General features: G+C 51.0%; 1 protein-coding gene across 1 annotated transcript; it reads right to left on the bottom strand.

Annotated features, from left to right (window-relative positions):
- LOC311188013 (HLA class I histocompatibility antigen, A alpha chain-like) lies at positions 1–24304 on the bottom strand (the record flags this gene model as incomplete). The annotated part of the gene is made up of 7 exons (XM_084259789.1): positions 1–250; positions 373–405; positions 661–766; positions 883–1172; positions 1748–2023; positions 2223–2501; positions 24301–24304. The coding sequence occupies 7 exons, from the start codon at positions 24302–24304 to the stop codon at positions 207–209; spliced, it is 1032 nt and encodes a 343-aa protein (XP_084115915.1). The 3' UTR covers positions 1–206.
- Positions 24305–24518: the final 214 nt, after the last annotated feature.

Raw genomic sequence — 24518 nt, 5'->3', positions numbered from 1 at the left:
TAATAAGGACAAAATAGTGTAATAAATGAATGGCAACTCATCTGTAAAAATGTACAAAATTTCCTTACAAACAGCAACTTTAGTCATAGAAAAGTAAAAATATGATCAAATGCTCAATATCACAGTTAAGAACAACAGTGACACCATCATCCTTCTGTCCAGGGTGTGCACAACAGGAGACTCAACAGGTTCATTGTAAAAGATCCTTAGGGGCTGAGAGATACATCAGAGCCCTGGGCACTGCTGCTGCCTGGTTGAGAACAAAACAGAACCTGGTCAGAAATGAGACCATAGGAGGGAGTGATGATGGTGACTCTCCCATGGAGTCCATTTACACTGTCCCCAGGTGCTCAGGGATCAAACTACACTTACCTGCAGCCTGAGTGTAGCTTCCTCCTTTTCCTCCTGTGTGAAGAAACATCATGTGAGACTAGGGCGTGGTCAGGTCAGGAGACCTAAAGGAATCTTTTAATCCTGCAGAACAGGGAAGTTTCCAGAACTGTGAGTAAAGACCCAGGTCAGGACTGGGAAAAATGAAGAAAGGAGGTGAGGGGGACCAAATACCCTCTGGGTACCACACATATGTGTGGATCGTACTTCCCATTAACCAGGTAGGGCAAGTTCTCCCTGGAACTTGAAAGCCCCCAGTCCCTTCCCTACCTGAGCGTTTCTTCCTCCACATCACAGCTGCAGCCACCGCAGTTCCAGTGAGCACAGCTCCAAGGAGAACCAGGCCAGCAAAGATGCCCGTGGTAGGGATGGAGGACTGAGGAGGCACTGGAAGGGAAGGGAAGATTATACCCTGAGCCCCAGACCTTATCCTGGCCCTCTGAAGGGCTCCAGAAGTGCCCTGATGGCCCTGAGAACAGCCTCTGTGCCCACATCCTCCTCCTTACCCCATCTCAGGACTTGGGGCTCCAGCAGGCCTTCATGCTGCACGAGACACGTGTATCTCTGCTCCTCTCCAGAAGGCACCACCACAGCCGCCCACTTCTGGAAGGTTCCATCTCCCCCAGGCCTGGTCTCCACCAGCTCCATCTCCTGGGTCAGGTCCTCCCCATCTCGCTGCCAGGTAAGGGTGATGTCCGCAGGGTAGAAGTCCAGGGCCCAACACCTCAGGATGACCTCATGGTCACTGGAGGGGTGGTGGGTCATGTGTGTCTTTGGGGGATCTGAGGTGGTAAATCAGAAAACTCACCTTGTGTTTCCTCCATGGACACTGAAGAATCCTCATGAGACCATCCTCACAATGGACAAGACAACTGGTGTGGCAGCAAGAAGCATAAAATGTAAAAAACAGGCTAATCTGGGGGAATCTATGAGATTCTCCTATTCCTTAGAAAGTTCTAGAATGAGGACGAAAACCCAGGGTACGATGAAGCAGAGGGAGTGGAACACAGACTTTTTATTCCTGACCTGGGTGGAAGGTGAATGACACAGAAAAGCAGGAATCACATAACTGGAAATGTTCTCAGACCAGAAACAAGACTGAGAGAGAAACTCGTGGTTCTCAAACAGGCCCCTGGTCCAAAGGACCCGGTGACGTGTGATGTCAGGGACTGTCTGTCTTTCTCAGGAGAGACGGGATCCCTTCACTGTCCTTCAGGAGAAGCCGGAGTCTCTGGGAGTCTCTCTAGTGCAGAACATGAAACCCAGGGGAGCCCCCCTCTCGGGACTAGAGAGAGGACTCATTTCCCGCAGTGACTCCAGGCAGGGGGGGACCGGGAGGACTCCAGGCCCCTCTTACCGGTGCGCTGCAGAGTCTCCTTCCCGTGCGCCAGGAATCTGAGCAGCCACCTCAGGCACCTGCCCTCCACAAAGTTCCTGATCTTCTCAGCCTCACCCCGGGCCTCCCACTGGCGCCGGGTGATCTGAGCAGCAATGTCCGCAGCGGTCCAGGAGCGCAGGTCCTCGTTCAGGGCCAGGTAATCCGCGCCTTCGTAGGCGAACTGCACATACCCACTGAGGAGGCGCCCGTCGGGCCCCACGTCGCAGCCAAACATCTCCTGGAGGGTGTGAGACCCTGTCCCTGCCCCGTGTCACCTCTTGTCACCCCGCACGCATCCCCTCCCGCCGGGAATAAACTAAACAGAATGAAAAGGAGTGAAAGCCCCGCGGCTGTTCCCGGGCAGGATGCAGAGAAGCCTGGAGGGGGAGACCCTGAGCGACCCCCGTCCGTGGGGATGGGGGTGCTGACCCGGCCCGGACCCGCGCCAGCTCACCGGTCTCGCTCTGGTTGTAGAGGCCGCGCAGGGCGTCCAGGTGCGCTCGGGACCACCGTGTGTTGTCCCTTTGGTGCCGCGTCTCCTTGTCCCAGTCCTCCTGCTCCTCCTGCACCGCCTGCCCCGCCCAGGGCGCCCGCGGCTCCGCGCTCTGGCCCAGAGAGTCGCTGTCGAACCGCCCGAACTGCGTGTCGTCCACGTAGCCCACGGCGATGTACCGGGGCTCCCCGAGGCCGGGCCGGGCCAACGTGGTGTAGAAAAGCCTCAGGGAGTGGGGGCCTGGGGGCGGGAGGGGAGACCCGGGCTATTCTTTTCCCCTTCGGGGGCTCGAGTCCCAGGGGGCGCCCACGAGACAGAAAGTGAGAGTGAAAAGCGGCTGCGGGACGAAAATGGCCGGGACTCGGGGGGCCAGAGGAGGCTGGGGTCTCGGGGGACGGAGAGGGGCCAGGACGGGGCGGGGCCGAGGTGGGGGCACAACTAGGGCGGCGGCGGGGTCGCGCCTTTCCCACGCCCGCCCGCGCCCTCGCTCCCGCCTCTGGGAGCGCCCTGTCCCCTCCCGACCCGCACTCACCCGCCCGGGTCTCCCTCGGGGCCGCGGCCCCCGCGAGCAGGAGCAGGAGGGCTGCGCCCCCCATCCCCCAGGACGCGCCTCCACCCGGGCTGGGGAGACGGAGTCCCGGCGGGCGGGCGAGGGCTTTGGAACGGGAGCCGCGGGGCTGCTGATTGGCTGCTCCGGAGACCTCCAGGCAATGGGGAGTGAGCCCTGGGGTGACTCACCAGTATCCAGGAAGTAGGACCCGCCCAGGCTGTGAGCCCAGAAGTGGAACCAAGGGGAGAGGGCAAACCCCCAGCAGTCACCTTCCAGCCCTGCACACTGCACTGGGGACTGAGACCCAGACAGCCACACCCCGAGACCTGGGACTTTGCCGCCCCCTCCTCTCCTGCTCCGAGACCTTTGCCACACCGTGTCCCTGAGTCCAGGCCCAGGGACTGGGTCCGCAAGCCTCAAACATTTTTCTTTCAGAAACTCTGTACAGTCTCACAAATTATTACGGATCCCATGTATATATTTTTTTTTAGGTGGGTTATAGCTTTAAACATTTACTTTACTAGAATAAAACCTTTTTAAAAGATGTTATTGCTTCTTTACTTTAGAATATAAATAACCTGGGGCCTCCCTGGTGGCGCAAGGGGTTAAGCATCCCACAATGAAGTGACCTGTAGCTGCAGCAGCACCAGTTCAATCCATGGCCAGGGAGCAACCCACATGGCACAGCAGACCTCTCCTGCCTCACCTGCTGCTCCCCTCAGCAATGTATTTCTGTAGTTCTTCCTGTTCTGCTCCCCACTCTGTCTTTGATGAATCCTCTCACCCGCCACATCTCTGGCCTGTACCCCAGTTCTTGTATGCATAAATAATTTTTTTAAAAAAGAATATTAATAACCTATGGTATGCTAATGATGGAGTTTTTGGAGTCAGTGGGTTTGGAGTGCGGGGTCCTGGGGTTCACTCTGGGAAAGGTTTCACCAGAGTTCCTGTTTCAGCAACACACGAAGAATTCCCCAGGTGAGTTTCTCCACAAGACATTAGTTATATTTAAAGAGCAGATTTATTAGACAAGGGACAGAAGAGTAAAGGACACTTGCATAGACACAAGCGGGCAGGAAGATCTGCCTCCCGAAAGGGGCAGGTTTGCTGAGAGAGGCCTGCATGGTTGCAGGCAGGTGGCCTTGAGGAGAGCTGCCTCCACTGAGGGAGGTCAATGAAGAGAAGTGCAGGCATGATGCAGGTCACAGGCAGGCAGGAGGCTGCTGCCCTGCAGAGAAGAGAGTTGGCGAAAAGATGCACCTGCATAGTCACAGGTGGGCAGAGGGATTGCTGCCCCTAGCCTGTGCAGAGACTGCACTGACATAGTCTTTTTCTGTTTGGAAGGGGTCACTCCTCCTGAGCCTTCTGGTTAGTTGTTGATGTTGGACAACTATGCAGAATCTGAAAGGGACAGGAGAGTCTACAAAGGGCTCAATCTCCATATCTTTACCCTTGGGCCAGTGCTCTACACAGCAGTCTGATACCTGCTTGGATTTTCTGCTTTGTAATCCAGGCTTTGGAGCCTAAGGATCTTGGTTTCTCTATCTGTGTCAATGGCTGTGTTAATCCCTTCTACCCCCTGCTCCTTGTGTGAGCCAGGTTTCTGGTCGTGGGCCATCTCCTTTCCAGTCTTTTTCCATTGCTCTCCTCCATCTTTCACTAACTTCACAACTTCCAGTACTACTTTTACTTTTGGGATTTGTGGTGAAAAATTAAGTGAAAAAAAATTTTTTTTAATAATTTGATTCCAGTGTAATGAATACTGAAGATCTTTATAACTTAGTAGAACAATATATTACTTTAAAAAAATCACACATAAGCACAAGACCCAACCAATATGCAAGAGAGTGATGAGAACATATATTATTGAGCAAATGAATATAATAAAGATTCCAGCAGAATTTCCAGTCTTGGTGCAATTGTAACAGGCTGCTGCCCAGGGAAAGGGGAAGTTCCAGGTTCCCTTATCCCACTCAAAGGAGGGTGGAGCTAAAGAGAAGACAAGAAGCTGCAGAGGAGACTGAGGAAGGAAAGAAGCAGGTGGAGCCATAAGGAGACCTGGAGGAGGCACATGGAACAGAGAGACACGTGAAGAAACTGCGCTTACCTTTTGGTGCTGAAACTGATGTTGGTGAGAGACCTGTGGAAAGGTGACAATGGCAGCTTTTATCTTGATTTTGAATTTGCTCTTTTTCTCCCAAGCTTGTCTGGTTATTTCTGATCCTTTTCTGTGGGTTCCCACTAAAAGATGCTTTAGATTTGTGGCAGGCTTTCCGGCCTTGCTCTGGCCCAAAAGACCATTCCTGTGGTCTTTTACCCACAAGGGGATTGGTAACATGGGTGCTTGATTTAGAAACTATATTCTTTGTCTTTTCTGTATTGTTTACTAATTGTATTTGAAAGGTCCATGCAGCAGGCCTGAATGCAGGAGCCAACCAGGAAGCCCACCTGGGGGGCAGGAATGTGGATACCTGCCTGGAGGACTCAGACAATGAGCCTCCCCCCTCCCCCTACCAGTCTCCTCTCAAACAAAGAACCTCTACCTGCCCTACAAACTTTTCCCACCATAGGAGCCCAACTACCCACCTGACCTCTCCTCACCCTATAAAACCCTGCTTCCCTCTAACTACGTGCGCGACTTCACTGACCCCCCACCTTGGGTCTGTGAGATCCTCCTGGGGCGCAATAAACTTTCCCTCCCTTTGAGAAATGTAGCCTGGCTCTCCTCTCCTTTACTGCGCTGAACCTTTCAGTATTCAAGTTCCTTCCCATTACAGTCTTACATGTTTTGTGTGGATGCAGTGGATGGCAGAGCCTATTTAGAGCAGACAGGTTTGCAGGGCCTGGGGTGCTCCTCTCCTTGTCCTGTAACACAATGAACACTCCCATGCAGGCATAATTAACAAGTTTGCTTACTCACAGCTCTTTCCCTTTTAAGATGCATGGCCAGGGCCTCAGCACTCTTATCTACAAGGTTGGGCAGTCAGCCAGCTGGCCTGTCTCTTAAAGGGCATCCCCAAATGCCTGCATCTTCACCCCCTTGCCTGGCCCCCCTTGTCGGGGGACTTTGCAGCAAATGGTTGTGCCTGCTGAAAAACGATGCTATTGATGGAGGACAGGAATGAAAAAAATAAATAAATAAACTGCAAAAGGAAGCACCACAAGACCAGAAACGTGGCTCTCACAAGAAGATGGAGGTAGAAGAGATTAGCATAACCATCAACACAGTTATGGAAACTAGGATCCTTAGGCACAGACTACACAGTTGTGAAAACTAAGATCTTCAGGCACCAATGCCTGGATTACATAACATCCAAGCAGGTATCAGAGCTCACATCCACAGGTAAAGACATGGAGATTGAGCCCATGGTGGAATCTGCTGTCCCTTTCAGATTCTGCTTAGTTATCCAAAATCAGCCACTAACCCTAAAGCTCACAAGGAGTGGCCCCTCCCAAACAGCAGAGGACTATATCAGTGCAGTCTCTGCACAGGCTCAGGGCAGCAAGCCCACTGCCCACCTGTGTCTATGCAGATGCCTCTTTTTACCAACCCTCTCCCTCCGCAGGACAGCAGTTTCCTGCCTGCCTGCCCGTGACCTGCACCATGCCTGGACTTCTCTGCACTGACCTCCTTCAGCAAAGGCCGCTCTCCTCAAGACTGCCCGCCTGCAACCACGCAGGCCTCTCTCAGCAAACCCGTCCCTTTCGGGGCAGCTCTTCCTGCCCACTTATGTCTATGCAAGTGTCTTCTACTCTTCTGTCCCTTTCCCTAATAAACCTATCTTTTAAATATAACTAGTGTCTTTGTCTCCTGGAGAAACTCGCTGGGGACCCCACCACGTGTCGCTGAAAGGGGAGCTCTGGTGAAACCTTTCCCAGAGTGACCTCAAAGACCCCGTACTCCAAACCCACAGACTCCACAAAAACCACGTCACTATCAATGTAACAGATATGGACATAGTTGTGTATAAAAGGAAACCTTGGTCTTTAAACTGGTGCTGTGCTCACTGGAGCTGTGGTGGCTGCAGCTGTGATGTGGAGGAAGAAGCACTCAAGTGGGGAAGGGAGTGGGGGATCTTGTCCACTGGGGGCCTCCATGTCCCAGGGAGAACTTGCCCTGCCTGGTTAATGGGAAGTACCATCCACACATGTGTGTTGCCCAGAGGGCATTTGGTTCAGTCCCCCCTCACCTCCTTTCTTCATTTTTCCCAGTCCTGACCTGGGTCTTTAATCACAGTATTCCAGGATTAGAAGATTCCTTAAAGACTGTGTGGGCTGACTCCTCCCTTGTCTCACATGATGATTCTTCCCACAGGAAGACAAGGAGGAGGGAAGCTACACTCAGGTTGCAGGTAAGTGTGGATCAGGGGTTTGATCCCTGAGGCCCTGGGGATAGTGTTGATGAAGCCATTCAGTTTCCATTCATGATGGCGATTTTCATGTCTTCAAATCTTAAGGCCACTTATTAATGGCTCACCTCACCATGCAGACGTTCACCTCTTTGACTTCAACTGTGGACAATAATTTACATTGTGGGGTAGAATTGGAGGGGCATTCTTCCTTTGAAGGAAGAGACCACAGTTATGTGAAGAAGGTGACAGAAGAAAAGCACGGCAGCGAGCAGGAAATGGTTGTAAAAATGAGAAATTAGGGCATTGCTGGTGGTGCAGGCAGTTGAGCACAGTGCTGTGAAGCTGTCCGCAGCCTCTGCAGTGGCACGGCAGACCTCTCCTGTCTTGCCCGCTGCTCCCCTCAGCAGTGTATTTCAGTCAGTCTGCCTGTTCTGTTCCCCACTCTGTCCCTGGTGAATCCTCTCACCCTCCTGCACATCTGGCCTGCACCCCAGTTCTTGTATAAATAAATCTTTTTAAAAAAAAAGGAGAGAGAGAGAGAAATGACTCAATGCTGACTTTACAAAGACTGAGCACATTATTTTTTTTTGGTATGTCATGGCGCGTTCTGTCCTTGTTGTCTTCCATGGATTTTATGGTTTCTGGTCTTAAGTCCCAGCCTATTATCTATTTTGAGTTGATTTTTGTGTGAGGTGGGAGACAGTGGTCTAGTTTCATTCTTTTGCACGTGGCTGTCCAGTGTCCCCAGCACCGTTTATCGAAGAGCCTTTCCTTGTGAACCCCTCATCTTAACCTTGTCTACATAAACTTCACTGGATGGCACGTTGGAGAAAGGGGTTTACTTCTTCCCATCAGTAGTTGTATTTTAAAATTACAATTCATTTTATGTTCTCCATTGTCTTTCAGCAACCTTAGGTATTTACCTGCAACTATTTCAAAAGCACTTGAAACGATCGAAAGATTAGAGGCATATGTCCATTAAAGAGGAAAGTAAATGATGAACCCATCTGGATCAGGACCATTAATATCTGACAATGTTATAGGACAGGGAGATGGGCAGCCCAAGCCCCGCAAACCTGCCTATTCTACATGGGTTCTGCCATCCGCCGCATCAACACAAAACATAGGAGACTTTAATGGGAAGGAACTTTAATAAAACTAGGAAACAATACAGGGAAGGCAAAGAGTCTAGTTTCTAAATGAAGCATCCAGAGTTACCCGTCCCCTCGTGGGTAAAAGTCCATCCAAATGGGATTGGCCCAGAACAAGGCCCCAAAGCCTGCTACAAGTCTAAAGCATCTTCCAGTGGGGACCCACAGAAAAGGGTCACAAACAACTGAACAAGCCCGGAAGGAAAAGAGCAAAATCAACATCAAGATAAAAGCTGCCATTGTCACCTCCCCACGGATCTCACCCACATCTGTGTCACCCAGTCCACGACCAAAAGACAAGCGCAGTTTCTTCACGTGTCTCTAGGTTCCATGCGCCTCCTCCAGGTCTCCTGGCTCCATCCTGCTTCCTTCCTCAATCTCTTCTGCAGCTTCTCCTCTTCCTGCTCAGCTCCACCCTCCCTTGGGTGGGGCAGGGAACCTCCCCCTTTCCTGGGGACCACCCTGTTACAACAAGACAGAACAAGGAACAGTGTGGGCTGACAGAGCAGCAGGAACAGGCCCTGAAGGGCTGGGAGAGGCAGTGAGAGGGTGAGTGTCCTTCCTGCAGGGTGTCCAGGATCTCCTAGTGTTATCCAGGGACACCTGCCCTGTGCTCTGTACCCCCCTCTTTTCCCTCTCCACTTGGAACAAAAGGAAGCATTAATGGGGAGACCTGTGTCCTCCTGGGGCAGTTTTGAGTCCCAGTCACTTCCTGCTCCCCTCCCCATGAGGTGGGTGGATTTAGGGGCTGCACTGTGCTGAGAGCTGGGGTGGGGGTGGGGTACATCCTGGAGCTGCAGCCCCGCCCCCTAGGAAGTCTGGCTGGTCATCTACCCTGGGGAGAGGGGGCGGGGTCGTGGTAGTGCCAGAAAAGCATGGAGCTGATTCTCTATGACCTGAGCAAACCTGTAAAGAAAAGCCCTGGAGCCCTCAGTGGCTTTCTCAGGCTTTTATTGATCTTTTACATGCAGAGAGGCAACCAAGTACACAGCAGACAGGGGTGCTGGGGTGCCAGGAGCTGGCACTCTTTACTGGGCTCTCTGGCAGTTGTCCCTCTCCTGTGTTCTCTGCTTTTCTCAGCCAATATAAATACTGCAGCCCTGGCCCACAGAAGTAAACAAGCAACTGAATATAACAATGTAACAAAATGCAGGCTTCCATCAGGCATGCGATGCTAATGGCGGGAGGGCAGAAGCCTGACAATCATTTACCCCACAGGGTGGGTAACTTTCAGTGTTTTGTTGGGAAACTGTTATCTCACTGTAACAGGATGGTCTCCAAGAAAGGAGGAGCTTCCAGGTTTCCTGCCCCACCCAAAAGGAGGGTGGAGCTGAGCTGGGAGAGAAGAAGCTGCAGAGGAGACTGAGGAAGGAACGAAGCAGGATGGAGCCAGAGGAGACCTGGAGGAGGCACATGGAGCGGAGAGACATGTGAAGAAACTGCGCTTCCTTTTGGTCGTGGACTGGGTGACACAGATGTGGATGAGAGACCCGTGCGGAGGTGACAATGGCAGCTTATCCCTTTATTGTGATTTTGCTCTTTTCCTCCCATACTTGTCTGGTTGTTTCTGATCCTTTTCTGTGGGTCCCCACTGGAGGATGCTTTAGACTTGTGGCAGGCATTGGGGCCTTGCTCGGAGCCAATCCCATTGGGGTAGACTTTTACCCACGAGGGGATGGATAACTTTGGGTGCTTGATTTATAAACTATATTCTTTGTCTTTTCTGTATTGTTCCCTAATTGTATTAAATTTACTTTTCATTAAAGTCTCATATGTTTTGTTTTGATGGGGCAGATGGCAGAACCTATTTAGAGCAGGCAGGTTTGCGGGGTCAGGGTGCCCGTCTCCCTGCCCTGTAACACCATGTTCCCTTCCCCTCTGGCGCTCCTCTGGTGTGTTCTTTCACACTCAGAGTGTGCTCTGCCTTTATGAGGCAGATGGCAGAAGCCATTTGGAGCATACAGATTTGGGTGTCCCAGGGTGTCCCTCATTCTGCCTGCTGATTGAGGGTGTTTTCTCTGATCAGGACTCGTTTTCCTTCTCTACTTCTCTGCCTCCACTGGATCCTCACCCAGAGACAGGAATCCGCCAGGAGGAGGACTAAGCCCTCAGTGGGGATCTGACCAGGTTCCTGCTGTTTGAGGCAGGACCTTGTCTTCCGCCCTGGCAGGTCAGTGCTGGGGAGGGACTGACCTTCAGGTGAACTAAAGAAGCAGACAGAGCAGAATAGAACAGGGGCCTGTGGGGGGGACCCCAACTCCTTGGGGACAATATTGTGTGTCCTGATGCTTCTCCATGACACCTGCTCACACTGAGGGGGACAGGACCACAAGCAGGCGCTGGCCTGTCCTTCATGGGGGGCCTGGGTCTGGGCCTCTGACCTGGGAAGTCACTGGGTGATGAGGAGGGTAGAGCAGTTTGCACCCGGGACCAGGTGCTGGGAATGGAGGGGTCCAGTGTTTTGAGCAGAGTGGGTCTGGTGTGTGGGTTCCACAGGGTGGGAAGGGAAGGGAGGATGTTTTTTCCAATGAACCTCTTAGTCTCTAGCAGCGCAGAGGCTCAGCAGCCCTGGGAGGAGCCAGGTCTGTCCTTGGTCTCAGGGCCTAAGGAGTCACCAGGAAGGGCCCTGCTCCTGTTGGTGGGGGTCCCTGGGCCCTTCTCCCCCCTGAGCCCAGAGTCCTGGCTGCCCTGCTCCTCTGTGTGGGCCTGGCTGCCTCTTGCCCTGTCTCTCCCCAGCCCTGAGGAGATGGCGCCTGCTCCTGTCCCAGCTCTGTTCTTTGCCTCCTCCCCTCCCTGCTGCTCCTCCTCCAGCTGCTCCCCGGGGTCCAAACATGAGTGTGATGACCAAAGGGCATGATGGCTCAGAGTAGGATCTCTATGAACCCATGCAGAAGTGTGAAGGAGTCCTCGAGCTCTCAGTGGCTCATCCCAAACCTGGCATTTATCCTAAAGACAGGCCTCCTAAGACATTCAGGCACCCTAGCTCAGAACGCCCCACCCACTGCCTTCTCAAAACAGCACCATGCCTTGAGAACATCTTATTGACAAGGTAAAGGAAGGCTAAGGCTTAGGGTCAGGCAAAACTTTATTCTTTGCTCCCTCTAAGGAGCCATGTGGAATGGGGGATGGTGAGAACCTGAGCTTTAAGGAAAACCCGGCGTTTGGGGATGACCTGACAGTTTGACTTATAAGTTATGGTTTCCAATAGAGAACATTGAACTTAAAATAGTGTTCATAAGTTTGTTTAATCGCCACTGGGTGGTAAAAACATCCATCGTGAGGTTGAAAACCGACGCCTCTGGTGTGTTTCAGTCCCTAAACTGATGTTTGCAGGAAGTTTGCCTTTTCTTTCTTCTGGATTGTAGAATCAAGTGCCAGGTATCAACTTTCATTCCATTTTTTTCCCAGTGGGAAATTTTCTTCAATTCTCAAGTCAGGATTTACTGATATTTGAAGCTGCTGTCACCTGATGATTTTGGAACTGATTTTCCCAACCTTCTTCATTCCAGTACACATTTCAAAATCCTTCATACTTAGAATCTTCACCCTGAAGATTTCCTCTGTGAGGGCTGTGATAACCGACTCTTTGAAATAGAAAGTTGCGGGCCTCCCTGGTGGTGCAGCGGGCGGAGCACTGCGCTGTGAAGCTGTCCGCAGCCTCTGCAGTGTGGGTTCGATTCCCGGCCGCCCAGGGAGAAACCCACGTGGCACGGCAGACCTCTCCTGCCTCTCCCGCTGCTCCCCTCAGCAGTGTCTTCTGTCTGTCTGCCTGTTCTGCTCCCCACTCTGTCTCTGGTGATTTCTTTCACCCTCCCAAGCCTCTGACTATACTCCAGTTCTTATATAAATAAATAAATCTTTAAAAAGAAATAGAAAGTTGCCTATATTTTCCAAAATTCAAATCCTAATTCATAAAAGGGCTTCAATCACTTCCCCCACCTCTCAAAAACACTGTCTCAATTCCTTCCCACTGCACGGTCTGGTTAGGAACTGAACCAAACTATATTAAGGACAATTATAAATGAAAGACTTGAAACAGTGGATCAGAGGGAGGGATAGTGACGGAAAGAAAATTCTGAATAAACGGCATCATTCCTCATAGGGCCCAAATCAGCCTTTGAAACACATAAGCCAATTTAATTCCTGTTGTTATCTCTCACAAGTGAGAATTTTGAGGCAATACCAAATGCCTGAGAGTTTAGGACATTTTTTTTTTCTTTTTCTCCAAGTGGGAGTTGGAGTTATCTGATTTCAGCAAGGTTGGAGGATGGTGTGTGAGGAGAGCAAGAGGTTCCACTGGAGCTCAGATTGAAGTCCAGCCCTTGCTACGCAACTAGTGGGCTCTGTTCATGCCTTGACACTTCTTTTGACAAGGTAAAACTTCTATTTACTTCTATAGGGAAGGGTTTGCTTTCTGGTTTCAGGAAAAAAGATTTTTATGTGTAGATGTCTAAAGTGAGAAATCCCACCTTGTCTCATTATTTGTACTCCCATTTTTACTGTGTTTCTCTAATTATATTATGTAAATATCACACATTCATTGTGAACAACTCAAACCATTTATAAAATATGAAACTTCTGAAATATAAAAATGTAATAAAAAAATCTTGTCACCTTACCATAATAATAAACATTAATATTTTGGTGACATTTTTGCATGCATCACTTTACATATCTATGTGTTTTTAATAAACAGCATTTAGCATAAATGATAATTTTCCTGTGGATACCATTCTACACCCATCTCAGCAGCTTAATCCCCATCTCCATTTTCCCCAAGTAACACACATATCTTAGCCAGAAAAAAAACTTGAGATTTTGCATGCGAATAGTTTATTTGGGTTCATTACCATGGGAACAGGAAACATAAAGCAGGGAGTGGAAGAAAAGTTGATACCAGGGAGCTTTACTGACCTGGGTACTGCCATGGGCAACTGGGGTTCAATCTCCCTGACAAATAAGGTGCAACTGGACTAAGGTGGTGGAAGTTGATACCTGCATGAAACTGGTTACTATGAAACAATAAACTATAGCAGTAAAAAGGTGAACTGAAGGGATAGAAGACATGAGGACTGAGAAATGTCCAATACAGTCTACTCCTTACACCACTCAGATCTTTTCATGGGCTCTGTGGAGTCCAGTCAGTCACAGGGTCTTTGATGTGGTGGCCAGTGACAAGCTCTACAAAAGATCAGTTAATGGGCCAAGCCTCCACAGATGCATGTGGTCACAACACCATTATCAATGTGCTTTGTCTCTTTCCCACACAGCCATTCCAGATTCCCCTCCCCCTGGAGCAAACCTACATTCTTCATCCCTGCAGAGTGGGAGGCTGAGTCCCTCACCCCCATCAGGACATGGTTGCTGCATGGCCCGTTTGTATTTCTACTTGGCAAGAAGCCCCAGTTCTCCAGAGTTTCTACACGTGCTCCTTTCTTATTACATTGTGCAGCAGCAACCCTAGCTCCTCATAGTAATCAGGGTCAGTTTTTCTGAAAACAATAACAATAGAGTTCATTGTGGCTCACTGGCTCAAGGAATATAAATGCTTAGGCAGTAGATATAACATCAAATCTAGCAGAACCTTGCTGGTACAAATATGCCTCCCAACGTCCCACCTCACGTCCCTGGAGAGCCTCTAAACTAATAGGGTGAAGGTGTGGGGTGAGAAGTATAAATTCCTCCAGTGCATCATTAGGAGTAATGGTGAGAGTGGCTGATCCTTCTTCACCTCTTAGTTGCAGGATCCATGCTTTCTCGATATTGGAACACAGATTATATATTGGCCATTACTCAATGTATATTACACATGTTGAAAGCTGCCTTCCACCATCTCAGAGTGTTTTGCCCAAGATAAAATGTTAAAAGTTTTTAATGTCTCTCCTCCTTCAATTATGCTGTCAACTTCCAAGTGACATGCTGTGTGGTAGAATCAGTGATTCCTGCAGACATGCTGCCAATGTCATACTTATTTCACCATAAAATGTGCCCCTTATCAGAGGCAATGTTATATAGGCTCTATGCTGGTGAATCAGGCAATCTGTTGGCTCTTAAAAGGAGATGCTGGCAGTCAGGGAAGGGAATCTTACATCCAGAATGGATGTCAATTCTTGAGAACACATCACTCTTCATAACAGGGTAAACTGAGTGAAGAAATCCACCTGTTACCATGTAGCTGTCTGGTCTACTTAAGTGATGTTATCACAGCAAGAGCTTGACTGTGATTTCTTTGACTGGAAATCTGGGCATTCGTGAGTGACAGTGACTGTGAATCTCCCATGATGAGAAGAAACTCATGCTACTGGACTCATGTATGATCAAATCGCCCTTGATCTCGATTTCTATGACTTTCAGGGACTGTTGAATAAGCCCTGGGGTAACCAACAAGAGAGGCTGAGTGTTATCCACACAAAGGGGACATGATCTGTGGTAGGTGCTCTCTGAGGTGAGAACTAACATGAGACACAAAGGTCTTAAACCCTGTGTCCACTCCCATGGACAAAAATGCCTCATTTCCTAACTTCCTTTGACGTTCATCTTCTCATCTTGCTCCTTCTCAGCACTGAATCATTCAGAAAGTCACAAGCCACTGCCAGGAGTCTATTTTATAGCCATAATGGAGGGAGGTCAACATTGCCACCATTCAAATTAAGTCATCAGGGCACTGCCTGCAGCTCTTGCCACTCCTTGCTGTCTCATTGGGCGCTCCTGGGTGAGGCTATTTAATGAAATTGTAGCCCTGGATATCCCATTACATCTCTAATCTTAATATCTTCCTCCTAAAACATATGTTCTTATAAATGGATGTCCTAACATGGACTGATATAGACATTAATAATGATTTCTTGATTATACTTACGTAATGACCTATGGCTGATTTGATAGATATTGCTCATTTACAAAACCCTACTGTTTAACTAAAATTCAATATCCCCAATTTTTTTTTTCTTTCTGCATAGAAGAAGTAGAGTATAGAGGTCCCCTGGCTGAAAAAGGAGAAGTGACACTATGGAACAACAGGCCCAGGTCCACGGGCCTGCAGGCAGGCTTCGGTGCTTCACCTGGGGCACAGGGACGGCCGTGGCCCTGTGCTGGCGGGAACAGCAACAGCAGGCACGGAGGGCAAGGCGCTCTGTGGCCTGCCTGGTTGCAAGGTGGCTGCGGGCCGAGGGTGTGGCTTGGACCCTCAGGCTCTCCAAAGCCATCAGACAACCTGAGCCTTCCTGAAGGGACTCAGTTGCCACAATAAGGAGGAGGGGTCAGACCTCCACTGCCCTGTGGTGGATCCGGTTCCAAAGCTCCCAAGGCGGCTGCCCTGCCCCAGCAGCACACTCACATAGGGGGATGGGGGCTGCACCCCCAGCATGAATTTCGAAGGCTCCCTGACGGCCTGCTCCCTGACAGCGGCACAAGCGGCCTATCAGCTCAACACCCTGCGTGACCATCTGCACTGCGGGCCCTCGAGCCTAGAGACTTCCACAGCCAGAGAACATCCACCTAGGTGGAAGGCCCGGGTAAGACAAGTCTCAGTGGCTGTCTTCAGTCGGAGGTACTTTGGGAACCTGGGGTTGGCTTGCCTGGTATGAACTTAAGTGTGTGTGTGACCAATAAAGGAATAAAATTCTCTCTGAGAGCCAACTTCTGACTGAAGCTTATCTATCACCCTCGCGGCAGATGCCTTCTCTCAAACCTCGGTCCCTTGGAGCTTAGGCCAGATATGTGCCCTAAGCGTCTCATCTTTTACTGCAGCGCTGCGTGGCCTCCATACCAATTGGACAATGGCTCCCACGGGCCGAGCATGGCGCTTTTGACTTCTCGATCCTTACAGACCTAAAGAGTTCTGTCACCGCAATGGAAAATGGTCAGAGATCCCTTCGGGCCAGGCTGGCTTTCTCTTGTGCTCCCGTGCCCCCCTCCAGCCCCTCCCTCCTGAAAACCTGCCACACTCTCCAAGTCTTGAGACTCCTCTCACTCTCCCCCTCTCTGGACCCTCTTCAACGTTTTCTGATCCTCTAAATTCTCAGTCTTCACCTCCTCCAGCTCCCCAATCGGGCCTCCCCTCTTTTTTTTCACCTCCTAGCCACCACACCCGTTCTGGGTGGTCCTCTTCTGGGTCCCCTCAGGGAAGTGGCGGGAGTGAAGGAGGAATTAGGGTCCATGGTCCTTCCTCTCTGTCTGGTCTCTCCCAGACTGAAAAGCTTCTTGGCTCTTTCACTAACAATCCCACCACCTACACCAAAGAGTTTCCTTGTCTTACCCAAGCCTGTGACCTTACTTGTCATGATTACATGTGATCCTCTCTTCCACCCTGACCTCTGACAAAAGGGAGCAGGTTTTTAGGTCTGCCCAAGACCATGCAGATCAGGTCCCTGTGACTGACACAACCATGGCCCCAGGCTCTGCAGCAGTTCCCAGCCCAGAGCTGGGGTGGGGCTCCCAGACTGACACAGGCAGGGCCCCCGGGGCAGGACTCACCAAGACCATTTTATTACCTGTCTCCTAGCTGGTCTCCAAGCAGCTGTGCACAAAAGTGTAAATTTTGCTAAGCTCAGGGAGATCACCCAGTCTGCCTCAGAAAACCCTGCTGCCTTCCTTAGCTGCCTGACGGAGGCGTTCCAGCGCCATACCAGGCTTGACCCTGACTCAAATGGAGGCTCAACAGTTCTGGCTACCCATTTTATATCTCAGTCAGCTCCTGACATTAATAGAAGCTTAAGAAGTTTGAGAGGACTCCCCTGATGGCGCAGATGGCAAAGCGCCGCGCTGTGAGTCTCTCCAAGGCCTCTGCAGTGCCGGTTCCATGCCGGCCGGCCAGCGAGGGTCCCACATGGCACAGCAGACCTCTCCTGCCTCGCCCGCTACTCCCTTCAGCAGTGTATTTCGTCAGTCTGCCTGATCTGTTCCCCACTCTGTCTCTGGTGAATCCTCTCACCCTCCCACATATCTGGCCTGGACCCCTGTTCTAGTGTAAATGAATAAATAAACCTTTTTTTTTTTTTTTTTAAAGAGGCTGAGGACTGTCCTCAAACCCCTATCCAGGATCTGCTGAATATGGCCTTGACAGTTTTTAAAAACCGGAAGGAACAGGACAGGGCAGAGAGGGAACCCCGTAGTCTCCAGAAGGCTGGGCTTCAAGCTCAGGCCCTGGTAGGGCCTTGAGACCACCAGGCCATGTTCCTTCAACCACCGCAGTGCCTGCCGCCCGACAGAGGACAACAACGGGCCCCATGGCGCCCAACCCACCACCGCTGGGAGCCTGCTTCAAATGTGGTCGAGAAAGCCACTGGTCTAGACAATGCCCCAACACCTGCCAGGACCATGCCCCATCTGCAACGTCCAGGGTCACTGGAAAAGTGACTGTCCCTCCATGCCTGGCTGCGGTGGACCAGTCCTTCCAGCCCCTGCAACTCTTGCCACCGGCGGTCTTCGGTTTGGCAGCTGAGGACTGAAGAGGCCCGGACTCATAGACCCCGATAAACTTCAAGGAGCCCAGGGTAACAGTCAAGGTAGCAGGTAAGTCCAACTCCTTTCTGGGCTCTCCTTTAATATGTTGCTGGCCTCCTTCTCTGCAGACCTTCTCTGCCACAATCTCAGCAACTCACTGCACAACTCCTCACCTTCCTGGGCTCAAAAGGATACCGTGTCTCCCAGTCCAAAGCCCAACTTTCAGTTCCCACAGCCGTCTATCTGGGTCTTCCACTAACTCCTTCCTCCAAACAGCTGACGGTGGACCACAAACAGGCCATCCGGGACCTTCCCTCCCCTGAATCGGCAGAACAAATCCTTTCCTTCCTAGGTTTGGTCGGATTCTTCCGTCACTGGATCCCTAATTTTGCTTTCCCAGCCAAGCCACTGTACGACACAGCAAAAGCCTCCCTCGAAGGACATCTCCAATCTCCCGGGGAGGTCTGCAGGGCCTTCCTTTTACTCACACATATCCTCCTTAGGGCACCTGTCCTTGGCCTTCCTGACCCAGAAAAGCCTTTCCTCCTGTGCACAGACGCACATAGGGGTATGGCGGCAGGTGGCCTTTCCCAGCCTCTGGGCCCAGCCCTGTGTCCTGTCGCTTATCTCTCCAAGCAGATGGATCCCACCGTCAGGGGCTGGCAACCTTGCCTTAGAGCCCTGGGGGCGGCAGCTCTACTCACCTGGGAACCCCTCAAACTTACTCTGGGAGGACCTGTCCAAGCACATTCCTCGCACCACCTTCAGGCCCTCCTGTCTCCCGGCCCGCTCTCGACTCTCACTCCTGCCCGCTCATAGGACTTCCACGTGCTCTTTATCGAAAACCCTCTGGCGAGTCTCACTCAGTCAACTTCTCTCAACCCAGCCCCTCTTCTGTCTCTGGCCCCCCTTCTGCCGCTCATTCATGCCCTGAAATCCTGGGCGAAATGCAAACCTCCAGACTGGGTTTGGCCGACTCCCCTTTGTCAGATGCCTACTGGGCTCTGTCTGTAGACGGCAGCTCTTGCGAAGGTGTGCGAGGTCAGCGGAGGGCTGCCTAGGCCATGGTTACCCTCGATCAGGTCATCGAGGCAGGAAAGCCGCCCGGGGGAACCACCTTCTGAAAGGCAGAACTCAGAGCACTTACCGGGGCCGTGACCCTCAGCAACCATAAGAAAGTCACGATCTATACGGATTCAACATATGCCTTCCTTATGGCTCACAGTCCTGCTGCGATTTGGCAGGAAAGGGGGTTCCTCTCCACCCAGGGGTCCCCCATCATGAACGTTAAACTTGCCCTTAAGCTTCTAGTGGCCTTGCAGCTTCCAACTGAAGTCGCCATGATCCACTGTGAAGGACACCACACGGACAATTCTTATGTGACCACAGGGAATAACAAGGCTGATGCAGCACCAAGGGCTCCCACCACTCACTCTGCTGCAGATCCTGGTCCTCTTCTCTCTCTATCTGTCCCCTCCATCACTCCGACTTAGGAACCTAATGAACGCCAAATCCTGAGTCTGCTCTTCCACCCCTCCTTGAATGCAAAAGTCTGGCAGCTGTGTTCCCATCGTCAAACCGGTGCTCCTGGATCACCTCAAGGGGGAATTCACCAACCTCCTTCTTCTGCAGCTCACCAGCTGCGTGGACACTTACCCGGACAGGATTGGCAGGTTGATTTTACTCACCTCCCTACTCATAAAAAAGTAAAATATCTGCTCACAACGGTTGATACAATAACAGGTTGGGTCAAGCCCTTCCCCGCAGCTAGAGAAACGGCTCAGGGGGTAACCGAGGCCCTTCTTAACCACATTATCCCATGTGTTGGCCTCCCCACATCTGTCCTATCTGACAATGGTCCAGCTTTTATCTCAAAGATTACTCAGCAGGTCTCCACAGCTCTGGGTATCACCTGGAAGCTTCACATTCCCCACCACCAGCAATCCTCAGGGAAGGTGGAGCGCACCAATGGGCTAATCAAGGGTCACCTGACTAAACTCTCCTGAGAGCTCTGCAACTGCTCCGGGAACATGAAGACCTGCACTTACCCAGTCCTGCCTTGAATCTCGACCTCCTCAGCTGACCTTCCCCACCACTGCATCCGGGAGACCAAGTCCTGCTCAAATTGCTTCAGCCAAAGCCACAGCAGCCTCCATGTACTGGTCCACACACAGTCATTCTCACCAAGCCTGCAGCGATAACACTTCTGGGAGACCCCTCCTGGTACCATCTCTCTCGGGTCATCTCTCTCAGAAGACAAACAGTATGCATGTTGTAACCTGGGTCCTACTAGGATGCGCATTTCTTGTCAAAATCTCCCCGAGCCCAGTGTCCTGTGTGTGGAAATACAAAGTTAGGGAGACCTTTGTCTCAGGATCCATGGAGACTACCCACTTGGTGGGTACCGTGGAGTGCCCACAGGCCGGATGCACAGCACCTATCACTCTCACCCTAACTCTTTCCTTGATTACCAACCCTATGAACTCCTTGCTTCTTTTACCATCAAACCTTAGATTACTGTAAGAATTCCTACAAAGAATATGGGAGGTGCCCTTATCTGTCATGTACAGTGTACCTTCCAGACAAAGGTCAAATGTTCACTCTGGTCTGTCATAATACCGGTTTCAATACGAATTAAGTTAGCTATCTTTTTCTGATCCTTGGGACCTACGCTGGGTACAGGGAATCCAAGCCACAGGGTACACTGGTTGGCATTCCTACCCAGTGGCAACATTGTCCGTCTCAAGGGAATATGTCCCGACACAATATGCCACAGTCCAAGTCTCCCAGGACATCCTCCATTCAGAGCAAGTCCTACAAAATCAGCTAACATCATCAGAAAAGACAGAGACACCCTCAACCTGGGTTCATATAATCCAAAACACTCTACCGTTCCTGACTGACTCCTTTGGGACTAATACCTCCTCTTGTATCCTCTGTGCTTCCCTTCAGAGGCCTCTACTGGCGGCAGCTCCAATTAATCTCAATACCACTATGACCAAGATAACGGTCGCTGCTTGCCAGACTCCCCAACTCTCAGTCCCCCTATGGGACTCCAGTCACAGCTACCCCTGCTAGCAAACTGATGCCCTTGTCTGCTTTCATTCCTGCACTTCCAACATTTCAGTGAAAGGATAGACACCTCCTTAGAAAAAACCTCTGTGTCTTTAGCATCATCACAAAGACAGCTCCCCTCCCTGGCACAGGTCACTCCAAAACCGGTGGGCTCTGGACCTGTTAAAAACTGATAAAGGGGCACCTGCCTGTTCGTCAAGGAAGAATGTTGTTACTGTATCAGTGAGTCAGGGATTGTAGAACAAAATGTGGAAGCCTTCATGAAACTACGCAAAGACGTGGAAAGGGAAAGTGGCGGCTCCAATTCTCCACTGACATGGTTTCAAAATCCTATAGTCTCATGGCTCCTCCCACTCTTGGGGCCAATACTAATGATAACCTTATTTTTTTCTTTTTGCTGCTTGCCTCCTAAAATTCACACAGGCTCGCATTCAGGAAATGTCTCCTACCACATTTAACCAACTTCTCTACCCATATTCTTGCATCCCTGCAGAAGACCCTCATAACCAGACCTGAGCCACCTCCTTGGCTCTCTGCCAGAACCAGAGAGCAGTGACGAGGGAGGAGCACCGAGAGAAGGGGTTCATAAACGGGCTGGCCCTGGACAAAGAGGAGCGGCGAATGTGCGTGGCGGGGCAAGGTGTGGAACATCAAGAGCTGGGTGCTTGATTTGTTGCCCCAGCCCCCCAGGACTAACCCCCTTTCAGGTTTCTCCTATGGCTGCAGATTACCAACTTGAAGGGGACTCGAGACCATGGGACCCGACCCTGGGAGAGGGTTCAGGCTCGCTTGCTCTGTCCTGTACCCCACCTTTAAACACTGAGCACCTACAAAGCCTGTGCTTCCCTAGTAAACTTGAAGCGTTGACAACCACTCTGGGTGACACTGGGAAGAATTGTTTAGTTTGGTTTTCTGCGGGGTTTCTACTTCTCTGTGGAAACTTTCCAATTTTTGTCTGACTCCTCCATCTCACATTCTAATTCCTTATAACCCTGGGGCCAGAGTGTCCCCCAATCAGTGCTCTTTGGAGTGATCTGTTTATCCTCCGTGGATCAGATCCCAGCAAACTGAACTTCCCAGTTGGGAATCTTCCCCCAGTCGTCTCAACATGGGTTGCTCTGCTCGCCACAGGATAAATAGGCGACTGAAGCATCAATTCTGCTTGAGTCTCTTGAGAAAAAAAGCCTTCTGTGTTAACGTACATATGCAGACATATGTGAGATTGTAACAGATTGCTCTGAAATGTGCCTGGCTGTGCCCCTGGCTGTCCCTTCACTGCCTCCTGCCATGAGCATCCACTGGTGCAGGAGCTTGAGCAGCGCTGCCAGCTGGCAGCTACTGATTCATGGCATCCCAGAAGTTCGAGTCTGAAGACTGAGTGAAAATTCCTAAAGATTTTTTTCTTTAAACCATGTCATCAGTCCATTTCTTCTGTCATTGGGAGGATGGGACGGGGGGACTACTCACAGCACCTGGTGGAGATGTTGGTGGCATGAAGTCAGACGGCAAATCTAACTTGTAAAGTGGGGTGTGAGTACAGGGGCTTGCCGTTCTCGTGAGCCTCAACTCTCTTTTTCCTCTCTGCAGTTGAGAGACTACCAAAGGAAAAACATCTTGGGGTCTCCTGCAGGAGTTAAGAAAAAAAAGAAGAAACATGGCAGTAGGCCAGAGACAACCACTTCCAGTGGTTGTATGTCATCTGAAGATGTAAGTCTTGCTCAGCCAGGCTTCCTGGGAGAGGGGTGCTCCAGGGCAGCCGAGTGAGAGGTGAAGAGCATGGAAGAAGTGGGTAAGAACCCTGTGTCTGAGTGCGGCCTCTCCGTAGCTCTGCTGGGGATCTGATTTGGGGTGACACTGTTTAAGCTCTTTGTCCACCTGTGAGTTAGGCTGCTACAGCTCTACTTAAATCTAGGCAGCATCCATGAGAGGATTGTGCGTTCATCCCTTCGTGCGGGGCCTGGTGCGCAGTGAGCCTTCAGTACAGGGCGTCGCTATGGACTTCTTGCTCTGGCAATTTCCCTCATCCCCAGCCTCAAGGGGAAGCCAGGCATTGAGATCACCCTCTCCCTTTAGGGCGGCACAGATGAGCCCCGGGTGCTTGGGTTTAGGCAACCACTAAAGTGGAGTCTGTCTTTGCCACCTGCTTGCTGGGTGATCACAGGGAAAATCACATTCTTCCCAGGTCTCAGTTTCCTCACCTGGAAAAGGATACTTCTGGGGGGCCTCCCCGGTGGCACAGCAGTTGAGCTCTGGGTTGCGAAGCTGCCCGCTGCCTCTGAGGCGCCGGTTCGATCCCCGGCTGTTCCCCGGTCACCAGAGGAGGGTCCCACATGGTGCACAGACCTCTCCTGCTGCCCGCTGCTCCCCTCAGCAGTGTACTTTGGTCCTTCTGCCTGCTCTGCTCCCCGCTCTGGCTCTGGTGAATTCTCTCACCCTCCCGCGCTTCTGACTGTACCCAGTGCTTGTATAAACAAAACAAACAAACAAATAAATAAATAAATAAAACATGCCTCTATAAAAAAAAATGATATTGCTGGGCCAGATCAGTGTCTTCCAGACTGATTTGGTAGCTTTGATCATCTCTTGGTTCACGTTGCTTTCTGCCTCAGGCGAGGCGGAGAGTGGCCGTTTGGAAAGATGGCGCAGGCCGTGGTATGGATCCGTTACCCTTGTCTCCAGCATCCATCATCCAGAGCTGCTCTCTCTTTCCTTCTCTGGCCTTCTTGTCTTCTCTAAGTCACTTTTCTCTTCCTCCCCTTGCCCTTGTTTTTCCCTTTTCACTTCCTGTAGATTCAGGATATTCTGCAGGTGCTGTGTCCGACCTTAACCGCTCCAATGGGGTAGCACTGCCCCCATTGGACAAGAGGAAGGTGAGGCTGTGCCGAGACCCCCTCTCTGGCTTGCCCTCTCCCAGCGTGCATGCCCGAGGCTTGTCTGGTTGGGGTACTTGGCCTATGGCTGATTTTATGTTGCCATCATTAACCCTCATTATGTCCATGTCTGCTATTTCACCTGCTTGGTTGATTGTTGTTTTCCTTCCCACACATCTTTATCATCTTAGACAAGATAAAATACACTGTGAAGGGTAACAGATATTTTGGGAAGAGCTTCCAGAGCAGGAGTGTGAGATTTGGGCCTTCCAACCCTTCAGGGTGAATGCTCAGGGGCCCGTCCTACTGGGAGAGTGTCAATAACCCCCCCCCCCCCACACACACACACACAGGGCTTGCCCTCTGGGCATGTCCCCCAAAGACCAACAGTGCACATAGTGGTTGATTTTTCAAAGTGATGAATTCATTTTAGCTTGGGAGTGGGAAATGCAGGCTTAGGAGAAAGGGGGCTTTTGTTACAGGTGCAAGGATTAAGGTGAGTTTTGTAGCAGAACTGCAAAGTACCTGAGGTTAACCAGAGATGAGTAAATGGGACATTCTGCCACCTTGTCTTTTAAAAATCAACTGGACACTTACCCATCTCCCATGGACCCTTGGCAGCAGACCCTTTGCTAGGCGGCAAGGTGGGATGTGGCAACTGAGGGAGCAGTTGGCTCTGAAAGGTCTGGAGGCTGGAGAGGGTGGCCTTTGAGACTGATCTGTAGAGGTGGGCTGTGTTCATCCACGTGGAGAGCGGGTGACGTGGGAGTCCCAGGCAGAGGGTGGGTGCAGGAAGTGATCAGGATTCGGAGGCC

This window comes from Talpa europaea (genome assembly GCF_964194135.1).
Source record: "Talpa europaea genome assembly, contig: HAP1_SCAFFOLD_109, whole genome shotgun sequence".
Taxonomy (NCBI): domain Eukaryota; kingdom Metazoa; phylum Chordata; class Mammalia; order Eulipotyphla; family Talpidae; genus Talpa; species Talpa europaea.
Note: the sequence above shows the minus strand (reverse complement) of the source record. Positions and strands in the feature narration are given on the sequence as shown.